Source organism: Ambystoma mexicanum, chromosome 2p (genome assembly GCF_040938575.1).
Source record: "Ambystoma mexicanum isolate Mex_15411 chromosome 2p, UKY_AmexF1_1, whole genome shotgun sequence".
Classification (NCBI taxonomy): domain Eukaryota; kingdom Metazoa; phylum Chordata; class Amphibia; order Caudata; family Ambystomatidae; genus Ambystoma; species Ambystoma mexicanum.
In genome coordinates this window covers 922,334,204-922,348,188 of record NC_090923.1, presented here as the reverse complement: position 1 = coordinate 922,348,188, position 13,985 = coordinate 922,334,204, and the positions used below count along the sequence as shown (strand labels likewise).

At 46.0% G+C, this 13,985-nt stretch overlaps 1 protein-coding gene across 4 annotated transcripts in view; it reads left to right on the top strand.

Annotated features, from left to right (window-relative positions):
- Positions 1 to 13,985, top strand: part of SYMPK (symplekin scaffold protein) — a 1,074,521-nt gene that overhangs the window by 450,778 nt on the left and 609,758 nt on the right. For all 4 annotated transcript variants that reach the window (XM_069644649.1, XM_069644648.1, XM_069644647.1 and 1 more), the window contains exon 14: positions 3,870 to 4,020. In XM_069644649.1, coding sequence (XP_069500750.1) covers positions 3,870 to 4,020 — 151 coding nt within the window. The remainder of the gene's footprint in view (positions 1 to 3,869; positions 4,021 to 13,985) is intronic.

The window sequence follows — 13,985 nt, the reverse complement described above, 5'->3', positions numbered from 1 at the left end:
TCTCATAAATGTGCTAATCCCCTTTACCTTATAGACCCCCAGCAACTTTGCTGGATTTTGAGGACTTGATTTTATTTACCTGGAAAAAGTGTGAGCCTCTTTTACCCACTCTTTCATGTATTTTAAAGTGTGTTTTACTCTTGTGTTCCTTGATTATGGAGTTTTACATAACTCCATAGGTATCATCTTTTCATGTGTATTACACAGCACTTTCAGTGCAGTGACACAGGGATGTCTTTTCAGTCTTCCCAAAAGTTTAAATACCTTCTCTGGGATAAACTACTGTTTCCCAGCGAATGTAAAGTGAAATTGAGTCTGTTCTATAATTTTAAAAATGTTGTTGGAGGACATTCCGTGTAAGGCATTGGCTGAGTGGATGAAAGATCTAAGAACTTTTTTTGACAATAAATGCTTTAGTTCTTGAGATACTCAAACTATTACTGAAAATGGAATAACATTAAATGAATGTGCTTTTACTTGGGTTAGAGAGCTAAGTACATCCGCTATGAGAGGTCTTGGGACATACCAGTTTTATAGCACCCGATATTTTCTGAAGGCTACACCTTGCCAATATCTGTTAAATCATTTCAATTATACAGTCAGAAGATTTGTATTATTGTTAAGATTGGAGCTATACCTGACATTGTCGAGAATTGGAGCTTGGTCCAACATAGAATATGCCCAAACACTTTGCAGATTATGTGGGCGTGAAATTGAGACATCTAGACATCTTCTAAGACATGGTGATAAATTAAGTGAGGTCTATAGTAGATGGTACTTGAATTTGAAATACCCAATCTTAAATTACCAGGTGGAGCAAATGTAGAGCTTTTTTTTATTCTGGGAATTGTACCTTGGTGAACTTGGCCTTATATCATGTTTGGACTGTAATAGAAAAAAGAATAAAGAGTGACACATGGATGGCAGATGTACCCTATGAACACCAGTGAATTATATAGAGATACGTCTGGTTGCTACATATATTTTATAATCTTGTGTCCATCAGGCCCAATAGAGAGGTTTATAATACTTGTGATATATTTTGGGTTTCGTTCAATATGTATGTGTCTAAAGTTCTGCTTTCTCTTGTTAGAAAGTCTCTCAATTGTATGATTTTATGGTATTAATGCTAGCTTTTGTCATTGCTTTTTGGATACTCCTGTTTGTAATGAAGTGTTGTATATTTATTGATTTTGTAGTTTTTATTCAACTCTTGAGGCTGTTTTATTGTATTGTTCATAATTTTTGATGTGTATGTGTTTTTAAGGTTTAATTAACCATAAATAAACACAGAAAAAAATTGAAGAGTTGTACGCAGCTTGAAACACGTGTCATGTGTTTTTCCACACCTTTAATAAATTCCAATTACTTGGCGCAGAGAGACTGGGACCTCCTTTGTTCTTCATAACTTACCTCGTGGATTTATACTGGCAGTATACCCACACCAACCAGACACCTGCAGCCTTGGTTGATCTCTTTAATTGTTATACAAGCGCTGTGGACCTGTGACTTCATCTGCCATAACCTCATATTGTAGTTTGTCCTTCTTCCTTCCCAGCCAGGAAATCCCTTATAAGGTCATGCTTTCATCCGTGTAGACTGCTGCTTTTGTAGCCTAGTGCTGCCTTTTTGTGTATGTCCTACTACAAATCCGTGGTGCTAGAAAGTCTGGGTTTGGAGTAAGAGGGAAACCAGTAGTTGTCCAGATCCTTATTTTCAGCCTGGACTTTGGATAAGAGGAGGACTTTGCCAGCCGTTTCTTCAGATCAGCGTTGGAGTGAAGAATCCTTTGTACAAGAACAGCCGACTGAAGTTCCGAGCACGACTCCTGACAAGGCCTGGCATCCCTTCCTGCATCTGGCCTGGTGAAATAGTGTTGGACTACCTGATCTCAGAAGACCCTGAGCGGTGCTTCAAACTTGGACTAGTGGGACCGAATAGTCTTAACGACTTCTCGAGGATCCAGCCGTCCTGAGCCTTCACAAGTGTCCATAGACCAACTAATGGACTGGCCAGCTCTCTTGTGGGCTACCTCGCCAAAACTGTCAATTTTCCCCAGTTGGACCCGGAACTTTGGTAGTCACCAACTCATGTCACAATTCGCTTCCGCTCTGAATTTAAACACCCCAGGATTTAGCGATCCTATCTTAGAGAAGCTTCTGAGACCTAAATTTGAAGGACGCCTGTCATCGCCTGTGTGCAGCGACATCATTGGAACTCACTGTCCCCCTCCCTCCTGTCGTGTGAAGTGTCCTGAAGAGGCCTGCATCTGTGTTTTACATTTCTTCATCATGAGGGGTTGCACCTTGCAGCTCTACTCGACCGGAAGAATCCTTGCACGTAACTCCTGGGCACCTCTCACCGGGACCAACAGCGTGAAATCTACCTTCCTGCCACCCCCAAGATGATCCACAGTCATCTGGGAACATTGGAGTCAGGGGGGTAGGTAAAGCAGTGCATCTGTCCACCTGCTGTCCCCGTAGGATAACATTGTGAACAAGTCCCTTTTTATCTCGTAACCTTCCATTCCACTGGCTTTTGTCCGTTAAACCTAGGTAGTAACTTCTGAAATGGAAAAAAGAGCATTTACTTAAATTAGTAAAATTGTAGGGTATTTTGAGCCATCAGCAACACAAGTAAATTGTAACTTGCCTACAAAGACTCCATTCTGGGGAGATAAATTGCGGCTCCTGTTGCGTTTGGGCAAAAGACTCCATTCTTCTTAGCGTTTGGACTGCTTAAATTAGGGAATCAATTTGTACTTAAATGCATATATGAACCTATGGTGAATGTATATTTTTTGTCAGAGAGTATTGAGACAATATTACCTTTTCGTTTTTATTTATCAGTGTGTGCCGAAGGCCTAGAGTAAATAACTGTATAAATTGAATTGTTGTGTGCTGTATTGTGCAACTCATTAAGGGCCTCACCCCACTCATTCTCTCCTGAGAATATCCTCGACTGTTCTCCATTGCTATCTTGATTGGGTTCTCCGTTCAACATAACTATGGTGGCCTCCGAAACTCTGCCCACCAGGCCTGATTTTAGAAATCCATCTTAACAGTTTGTACCTTATTACTAAAGCATTGCATATTGTTTGCTACTTTTTTGTTCCAAACCTATTAGTTCTAAAAGTATTGCTTACTTACCTGGTCATATTTTCTGCATTCACTTGCATTGTTGCACTCACAGTACTTTAAAATATATGTCTAACTTTATTTAAAAGTGATGCGTTTGTACTCTTAGCAGAGTATTGCTCGAAGGCCTAAATAATTGATTTTTATATATTAAAAATGATGTGTACATTTTATATACATTCTACATGTAATGTTGAGTGCTATGTGTGTTTAACTGAATCCTTCACCACCCCCCACCCTCATTATAAGCCTGACCACTCATCCACACAACCAAGATAATTTGGCTAGACATTGGTGTTGTCCCTTTTCATCAGAATCGTGTGGCCTCTCAATTTGTCCTGAGGGCTGATTCTGAAAACCCATTTTAACTGTCAAGCCTGTGACTTAGGTTAATCATTTTAAAAACCTTCCTGTCTGTGCATGCTTAGCTTGGCACAGCCTTAAAACCTTGAGAGCCTGTGCTGTAAAACTCACATGACGCTCATTTGCATGGAAGTTATTTTGTGCATGCTGGCTTAGCCTGATCTATGCATGGCACATCACCTTAGGCTTCTATAGTTCAGAAATATTGAACACTTTCCAGGACCCTATCGGGCATAGTGTGTGTGCCATTTTGTCAAGGTAAATATTGCTTAGGTTTTACATGTTTTAATTGGGTCACTGTTCTTTGACCATGTGCTAGTGACACATTTACATATGGGAAACACTGCTAAACGTTGTCTCTTTTGACAGGGTGCCTGGAACAGGTGGCCGCAAGAAAATCTTCAGACTGAGTGATGTTTTGAAGCCATTAACAGACACTCAAATGGAGACCCTGAAGCAAAGCGCAGTGAAAAGGATTCTATATTCTGAAAAGGCTGTGGCCTTTAGTGGGGCAGCCCAGGTGAGATGAAGTTAGAATCTGCATGCAGTTTGTTAGCCAGTCATTCCAATATACACGAATCTATTGTTCTTTAAAACCATTGCACAAATGCCCGTCATTGTAGGAAACTTGTTCCATGTTATTATATGTACAGTACTTGTCCCTGTATTCTGAAATATTTGCTTGCACACACTATGCCCCCTTTGCCCCAGTGCGAGATCCTTTGTCTTGTTGAGTGACCCTGCTTGATATGTTTCCCCCATCACTGTTATGCCTAAACAGAAAGTAATTTCACCTCTCCACACGGTGTGGCAGTACCACATCAGTCCGCAACCTTTAGCTCTCAGATGTTTTGTACTATAACCACCATCAGCCTTAGTCAGGATAGTGAATGTCTGCGGTCAAAGTGGTTGTAGTACAAAACTTCTAGTGACCCACAGGTTGCAGACCCCTGTACTAGTCTGAAACTGTGCTGCATGTACAATTTATTTGCCCAAGGAAAGTCCATGGTAACATGGCAATTCAGCAAGCAGCATAGTAGATTAAATGCAATAAATGATAGAACCAGGTTGCACCTTAATTCCCCAATTTTAGCAGTCCAAACGCTAAGAAGAATGGCCCATTTAGTCAACAGTCACGGGAGCCACAATGTTCCTCCCCTGAATGGGAGTCTCTGCAGGTAAGTTGCAATTCACCTGTGTTGGTGATAGTTCAAAAGGTTATTCAACAATTCTTACTAGCTGTAAATACATGTTCAATGGATTGCTTTTCTCCTGCAGATTCCTCATCTGATAGATATCCTCATCCAGCTCTGCTGCTCGGCAGATTTTTGACAGGGGGCGTAGTGGACCTTGACTTGGCCGTAGAACCGTCTTACTGCTCGGATCGTCAGTTCCGGACGTGTGACTACTCCCACGTCACTACTCCCCATATTTAATTTCCTTTTTTCCATGCTGCTTCAGGAGTACGGTCGCTTGTCTGGTCCCCCGAAAATGAAGGAGCCACTCTTCCTCCTCTTCGCGTAAGAAGCGACGCCACCACCTTCGATACTAGTCCAGCTCGTCGTCATCAGAGAAAGGTAAACCCTTGGCTGGGCCGACCACTTGAGAAGAGTGAGACATTTTCAAAAAAGAAAAAGATTAAAAGCTTGAAATGTTTAAAACTCAGGCTGCTACAAGTGTGGGTCCAGAATCCCCCACCCTTCTCCCCCCTCTCAACCCCCACACCCCCTGGCCTTCCAAGAACAGAAGGCCTTGGCAGCAAATTTGGCGCTCTGCACTTAGGACTGGGTGCTTGCCAATCCGTCAACGCCATCAGCGTCGGAGAAGCCTTCGGGCTCGACGCTGAAAAAGGCGCATAAACCATCGATGGCTGATCCTTCTCTACAGAGTCGAGAGGCTGATGTCCCAGTGTTATCCAAGCCTCGGCCGGCGTCGACAGCTGCTCCATCAACGTTGAAAGAAAAACCCATGGCGCCTGTTAGGGAGAATTCTCAGAAATGTGCTAATTCCCTTCTACCTTAGAGATCCCCAGCTCTTTTTGCTGGACTTTAGGACTTTTAATTTCTAACCTGGAGAGAGCAAGACCTTTTTCCCCACTTTCTCATGTATTATACCGTGATTTGGACTTTTGACTTTGGAGTCTGACAAACTACATAGGCATCATCTTTACATTGTCAACAGCACCTTCAGTGCCGTGACACAGGGAAGTCTCTCTTAGATTTCCCAAATTTGAAATACCTTCTCTTGGTGAAACTATTGTTTCCAAGAGCAGTTAAGTGAAATTGACTTTACTTAGTAACTTTCTAGACCCAACACACACTATCTTACCGTAGGGTGCTGGAGGGGTTACTTAGTATCCCCTTTGTCTAGTTTCTCATGTAACATTTTTGTGTTACCCTTTCTACAATTAATGGCTGGTGGCAGTGCTTTACTTTTTACTACCATTGTGTGTTTTTACCGCGGGCTGCAATTGCAGCTGCAGTAAGGCACCCATGGGTGCCCATTTTGTCAAAATAGCTCCAGTCTTAATTTTTCGCTCTTTCTTGTGGGAAAGGTCCTTCTTGAGATTTACTCTGCGCGCCAAATCAGGTTTGGTCCCTTTGATCGTTTTGTCTTTGGCGGGATTCACGAGTGAAGCCCGCTTCTGGCTTCAGCGTGTCTGGCAGGGGCAGGAAGTGAGGGAGGTGCCACAAACTGCCTGTGCCTAATCCCCTTGGTTACAGGATTGCACCCTAAGGTCCTTGGAGGACAGCCACCCTGCGGTGTGATTGACAGCTAGGCTGGAATGAATGGGAGAAACCTGTATAAAAGGCAAGGCTTTTTGCTTGGATGACAGAGTCGAGCATTGGACGAAGGAATCCGAAAAAGAACTTGGAAGGGACGCCTGCTTCAACTCCTGGGCCGTTGGTTTGCCCGGTGAAGCCCTGCTGCTGTGCTGAAGCTCCAAATTCATTTTGACTAGAGAAGCCCTGCAAGGACGACTTCTCCCCTTGGTTGATGGGACCAATCAACCCCAAAGTGAACTAGTTTGGACATCCTCTCAGAGCTGGCTGTACTGCTGCTGCTGCTGCTGGAACCGAAGTGCCAGTGAGAGGAACACCAAACCGAGTGCATCGCTTTTAAGTCGGACCTGTGTTTCAGGAAGATCCCGCGGCCTCTCTTGAAGTGGGACTGACGAAGCCTGAGCCACCTCAACAGAGTTCTGGACCTCTGCACTGGCTCCCAATGGGCTGCGAGGATTAAGTTAAAACCCCTCTGCATCGTCCACAAGGCCTTTTGGGACCAGGGGCCTCAATACCTTCAACTTTCTCGTCCTAAATATCTTCCTTCTCGAGCTCTTCGCTCCACCTCCAACTCCCTCAGGGTCAGTCGCCTCGCCAAGCAACGAGTTGGTGGTAGATCACTTTCTTCTGCCGGGCCTCCCTCTGGAACAGCCTCCCTGCCCTCTTAAACTTGAGAACCATCTCCAGTTCTGGAAGCACCTCAACACCCTTCTCTTTGCTTCTGCTTTTTCTCCTCCTCTCACCTGCTGATTTCCTGGCTTATACTGAAACTGCACTGGTCTACTTGGCCACCCTCTGATCTCAGGCCCAGTTCCCCCCCCCCCCCCCCCTCTGCCAGTCGCACACCTGCAATGCCCTGCTGGAAACCCCCGCATTTGGGGACTGTTCTCTGTATCCCTACAGTTCTACCACGAGCACTTGACGCCTGCACTTACCTTTCTCCCTTACACTTGCCACCTGGTGGCCGTACTTTGTTTTGTTATTTATTCTATTATCCCATGTATTGCACGGTCCCCTTCCGCCTTCCCATGCACTTGTGCGATCTGAATGACATCTGGCCTAGTAGGATCGTTGTCTGTCTTCCCTCTGTTCCCCCTCCCTTGCCTCGTCGCGCGCGCCTTTAAACACTTGTGTATAAGCGCGTTATAAATGCCTTATGATATCATATGTTATGTTATTTTGCACTTATATAGCGCCTTATATACCATTGGTATGGTCTGAAGGCGCTGGTAGGTTGTACGCCCTTGGGAACCGCAGTTCAGATCAGTAGAGAGAGTAGGGAGAGTCAAAAAGGTGCGTGTGAGCACCGGATATGTGTGCAGCTCGTGCGGCACTTGTGTAATAGCTGCTTCTAGATGGAATTGTGAAAGTTAGCATGTCCGCACCTAGATAGAATTGTGAAAGTTAGCATGTTATAGCTGCCCTATATGCAAGGAAAGTCCAGAGTGGTATCCGCGAGACAGCGATGGTGCTATTTGCTATAGACGCGAGGATCTGAAACCGTGCCACTGAATTGAAGTTTACCCATTGCTGCTGCCAACCTTAACATTGCAGTGCAGGAGTCCCCAGAAGTCCTCCCTCTTGTCCCCACGACTGAGGTACAGAAACAGAAGCCAGCTGGAACCATTTCTTCTAACCAAAGGTACTGTAAAATTGAGAGAACTTGCATCTTGTGGTGTAGCTTTACTTGTTCTCAGTTGAGACTTGTCTTAGATAACCTTGCAGAGTTGCTTACAGCTTTGCCCCTCACAAGCCTCCCAGCTTGTGGCCCTTCAAATGATTTTATTTCTACAAACTTTTCTAAAAACATTGTGCAAGACTTTTACTTACCTACAAAGAAGATCCTCAGCTCCCTTAGACATTGCTAAACTACCATTGGCTGTCCTGGCTCCAGGAAATGGTTAATTTACTTTGCATTGGAGGGTTCAAAAAGTACTTACCAGTTTATGAATTATTTGTTAAACTTTGTTTATTGCCCTATCTAACCTTTGCACCAAACTCAGTATTGCTCTAAATGTATCGGTGATAAATCAATATCCACTGTGTACTACCTATTTAAGTCACCTGAGGGTGTAGGAAGTGTCTGTGTGCCATCCCCAATGGGTATCATGTGATTTAGAGAAACAATGTGTTTTGATGTGTATTTTGAAGTGTTACTTGTTTTGCTCCATTCTGCAGAAGGCTTATATAACTGACTGTTAAATTAATAATTGTTTAATCGAGAAACCTTGAGTGTAAGAGTTTATTTGAATACTTACCATTGTGAAACTGTGTAACCACTCTACTGCTCACATTGACCCCTCTTGAGATAAGCCTGTCTGCTCAGCCAAACTACCAACATGTGTAGTGCAGACTTGTACCAAAGCTTGTGTTCCTATTGCCAGGAGGTCAGGGTTGCTGTAGTCTCCCGCAGGGTACTGCACACAATCTTGCCTAACATGGACTCTGGTGAGGGGACTCTGAATCAGGATCGCCTGCTTCTGGAGTGTCCTGTAGGAGGCTCCTGGAGCTTTTGACCAGTTTCGTTCCGCGGCAGATGTTGCACTTGATTATGGACACTTGACCCCCAGCATTGGGCATCTGACGCAACGGAGAGGCACAGCAAGTCGGGGATTGTGCCAAAGTGCACTTCGTCTCGGGGTTAGTTGATCCCACTAATCCAAGGGGAGAAGTCGTTGCGTCTGGAGCTTTTCTATCAAGGTGAAAAAGGAAGTCCGCACAGCAGCAGGGCTTCACCGGGCAATTCAAGGTCCAGGAGGTTGCAACGGGCATCTCGTCACAGTTTCTCCGTCGGATACGTCTTCCAGTGGTCGACTCCGCCTCTAGTCCAAAACCCTCGCCTTTTTAAGCAAGTTTCCCATTCATTCACAGCCTATGCTGTCAATCGCATTGCAGGGTTACGGTCCTTTCAGGACAGCCAGCTGGCCAATCAGGACTGGTTTCATTCAGGCACTCCTAGAAACAAAGAACAGGGGAGTTTCTGGACCCTCCATCACATCCTGTGCTTCCACACACACTGGCGCCAGGGGCGGACTTCAGGGTTGAAGCCTGTCAAAGGCAAAACACAATCTGTCTCAACGCACAGAGTAATAGCCAAGAAAGCCCTCCCAAACGGAAAATGGCGGGAAAAAAATGACAGGGCCCATTTTGACAAAATGGGAAAAACACATGAGAGAGGGAGTAAAAAGTCTCTCTCACTCAGGAGTTCAAATTAAGAAGTCCTAAGCCCAGCAAAAGAGCTGGGGGGTCTCTAAGGTGGGATGATTTGAGCAGAGAAATGAAAGTTCTCCCTAAAATGCCTAAAACAAGCTGATAACTGTTAGGACTGATGTTCTATACTCTGGACTGGTGGACAGATGTATAGAAGGCAAACCTATATTGTGACAGGGACAACTCTGGGAGCTGTCGCCAAACCTGTGCAAGGGAGCAGTGACGAGACGTCTAGGCGAAGTCTCAGGAGGTGGTGAGCTCGTGAAGGGTTCGAAATGAGAACACACAATAGGAATCATAAATCACACTTAGATGGTATGTATAGAAATAGTTATTTATGGCCAAATATTATGAAAAATGACTGCTAAAAGGTAAACGTATCACACAACACGAATAATAGATAACATATATGCAGTCACTGGAGTTGTTAGGGAGAATTATCAATTCGAATGGATTGTGTCCTCCAATGTATTCCGCATCTTGGATGCATTTGTCCAGCTTTGGCTGAGACAGAGTTCGCTGTGCGTCAATGTCGTCGAGGCTGACGTCATCGGGTATACAAGTAGTATGCGCGGCGCCCGTTGGACTCAGTTCGGTTTTTCCACAGTACGTGTTGCTTTCGGAGCCTCAATAGTTCTGTTACGGACAGTTATTGTGAAGATATTCGAGATGTCCTCATCGTTGTCCCCGACCACCCCGCATTCGGGGTTCAAGAAATGTAAAACTTGCAGTTCCAAAATGTTGATCACAGATCCGCACCAAGAAGGTCTGTGGTGCCTCGGCGAAAACCAAGACACGGAGGCCTGTGCGAAGTGTCAGGCTATGACCGGCAAGGCCTTGCGAGAGAGGAAGGGAAAGCTACAGGTAGTTGAAAAACCCGACCAAAAAGCCTCAAGCGTCGAGTCGAGAACCCATGAGGAGAAATCTCTTCGACGCGAAAGGCAAAAACATAGGTCTAGGTCCCGAAGTGGCTCCCACCGCTCTGTCTTTGATGAAAAAGTCTAAAAAGAGACGCCACTGATCCGCTTCCACTTCGTCTTCTGATGAATCCCGCAAGAAAATGAAATGCCCCACAAAACATTCTTCCTCCGAAGAATGGGAAGCATTTAGAATTAAAATGATGGAGGTTTTTGAAAAGGCTATGCCTTGGTCTGCGCCTTCCCTGGAAGCCGGCCGAGAGCGTTACCGTTCCGACACTCGCGTGCCCTCGAGCCCGGGCCATCGAAGGAGAAAATATCGGGAACCCTCCAGGACCACAAGTGATAAAGATCGCTTGAGTTGACCGCTCGAGGTAATCGATGCTGTCCGGAATCCGACACACCTCGAAGGACAAGCCTTCGAAGAGCGTCTCGACGCCTTCGATGTCAGCTCCATTGACGACTGTTATTTCGTTGACGCCTTTTTTCGACGTCAACCCCGAAGCCTTCGTGCCCATAGTTTCAAAGGCTCCAGTTCAGTCAGAAACTGACAAAATAAGAGCAAACGATAAAGCTGCAAAGCCTTCAGCCTCCACTGTAATAGCCCCTCCAGAAAACAAGTATAAACCTCTGCCAAGGAAAGAATTTTTTAAATCCTTGTCTTCAATTTTTGAAGAAAAAGAAAGGTCCAATTTCTGAGGAAAGCAGAATGAGGGAATTGGTGGAAACTTTGCATAACGCATGTGGAGTCGCCACGTCACTTGAGACAATTTGGCAGACCAGAACCAGGGGAACATGCCAGTCCCTAATATAGACAACTGATGACAAAGGTGGTGGCTTATTTAGGATGAGCTAGACCATCAACTCAGTTCATCCAGGATGACCTGACTGACATACTAGATCAGGGCCTCACTGAAGATCCGCTTTTACCCTTCCATGTAGCCTTACAAAATAGGGTGGCCAAAAATTGGGAGACCCCGGACTCAATTACTCCTGTGACTAAGTCCCTCACGTCAAAATACCTCCCTTCCAGTAGAGACCCCCGGCTATCTGTCCAAACACCCCACTCCCGAGAGGCTGGTGGTCCAGGCAGCCACAGCTACATCAAATAAGGTGGCGTACCCTTCCATCCCTCCGGATAGGGACGACAAGCGTGTGGATGGTTGAGCACGCAAGGTATTTTCAGCTGGGAGTATGGCATTAAAATCGGCCAACTCCACATGTGCCTTGGCAAAAATGTTCGTAAACTGTGGGAGTGCATTGCAATGGCGGCGGAGCTCATACCAGAAGGGGAAGAAACGGAAGGATTCCTAGCCATCGTTTGAGATGGAAAGGGGGCCATGCAGGAATCCCTTCAGCCTGGATTGGACACTGCAGATAGTGTGAGCAGGTCCATGGCCACTAGCCTAGTGATGCACAGATTTGCGTGGTTGCGAAAGTTGGGTTTCGCACCAGATGTGCAAAACCATCTTTTGAGCATGCCTTTTGATGGTTCTCACCTTTTCGGCAACAAGGCCGACGAGAGCCTTGAGAGGTTGCAGCCCTCGAAAGCGGCTGCCAGATCTTTAGGAGCTGCTATTAGCCAACCTCAGGCTTTTCGTGCATCAGGACAATCTTGGAGGGGGCGATCCTATCGTTATTACTCCTCATATGGAAAGGCGAAAGGAATGCCCAGTCAAAGAGGCCACAGAAAAAACATTTGTGGTGGACGAAGTAAAGGTGCTAAGCCAGCTCCAGCTTCAGCTTCCTTACCATCAGCAGCCGCAGCATCCGCCACAAAACCACTTTGAGGACTTGCATCACAAGACACCTGTGTGAGGCAGACTGTCCCAGCATGTGCAAGAATGGCGAGCCATTACTTCAGATGTTTGGGCTCTAGAAATACTAGCCCAAGGTTACTGCCTTCCTTTTCTAACGCAACCTCAAAGCAATCCACTGGGGAGATACTCTTTGAAGTTTCTAGACCCGCTCCTACAGCAGGAAGTCTTAACCCTGCTAGAGATAGGTGCTATAGAACCAGTACCTGTAGCGGAGATGAACAAGGGATGGTACTCCCCATATTTTTTGATTCCAAAAAAGGACGGAGCACTGAGACCCATCTTGGACTTGAGAAACTTGAACAAGCTCCTCAGGAAGGACAGGTTCAAGATGGTCACTCTTTCTCAGATCCTTCAGGCCCTTCAACTTCAGGATGGGTTGGTATCATTGATACTTCAGGATGCTTATTTTCATGTGCCAATCCATCTCAAGCACAGAAAATACCTGAAGTTCGCGGTTGGCGACTCACACTATCAGTTTTGTGTCCTACCATTTGGGTTGACCTCCGCCCCGAGGGTCTTCACCAAGTTGATGGTAGTGGTGGCAGCGCAACTCAGGAGAGTGGGGATTCATGTCTACCCCTACCTGGATGATTGGTTGATAATGGCACGTTCTGCCGAGCAAGCCCTGATTTCATCTGAAAGTCACCTGCCACTTCCTCCACAGACTGGGCTTCTCCCTCAATTTCAAGAAGTCACAAATGACACCTTCCCAACAGCTCCAGTACATCGGGGCTGTATTAGACACATCCTTGGGAAAGAGCTTGCCTCCCAAGTCGAGGGCTCAAGACCTTCTTCAGATGGTTTCCAAATTTCAAAATGCCCAAAATCTCCAGGCCTACGACTTCTTGAGGTTGCTTGGCCTAATGGCATCCTGCATTTTCCTGGTGCCAGAAGCAAGCCTGAGGATGAGTTTCCTTCAATGGGCTCTAAAGACTCAATGGTCCCAATTCTCAGGACAAATGACGGATCTCCTTCAGATTCCGAACAAGGTTCGGCAGGACCTTCTGTGATGGACTTGCACAGAGAACATTCTAAAAGGAAAACATTTTTGGCAAGCATGGCCAGAGATTACAGTAGTGACGGACGCCTCACTTATGGGGTGGGGAGCTCATGCCAATGATCTGACAATCACTGGTCGTTGGTTTCCATATAACACATCAACCTTTTGGAGCTGAGAGCAATCAGACTAGCGCTGAAGGCTTTTCTGCCATCTGTCGGGGTGGGGGGGGGGGTGTTCTGATAATGACAGACAACACAGTGGCCATGCATTATCTAAACAAAAGAGGTGGTGTAGGGTCACTACCTCTGTGCAGAGGGAATGCGGCTCTGGTAATGGGCAATTCAGGAGGGAATCTCCTTCTCAGCAGTTAATCTAGCCGGGGAGGAGAATAGGATGGCGGACGCTCTGAGCAGGCAAAGTACTGGGTCCCACGAGTGGGAGCTGGCTCAGGAAGTCCTTCAAGAGATCTTCGCCCTTTGGGGAACCCCTCGAGTAGACCTGTTTGTGACTGGAATCAACCGAAAGTGCAAAAGGTATTGCTCAAGGGAATTTCCCCCGAGAGGAGCCCCAGGGGACGCGTTCGTGTGGAGTGGAACTTCCCACTGCTATACGCGTTCCCTCCGATCCCCGTCATTCCTCAAGTCATCCGGAGGTTAAGAGGGTTCGGAAACCACATGATCCTAATTGCCCCGGAGAGAGAACATTCTCTCACAAAAGGAGGGCCAGGTTCTCCATCTAGAGGTCAGGACTCTCAA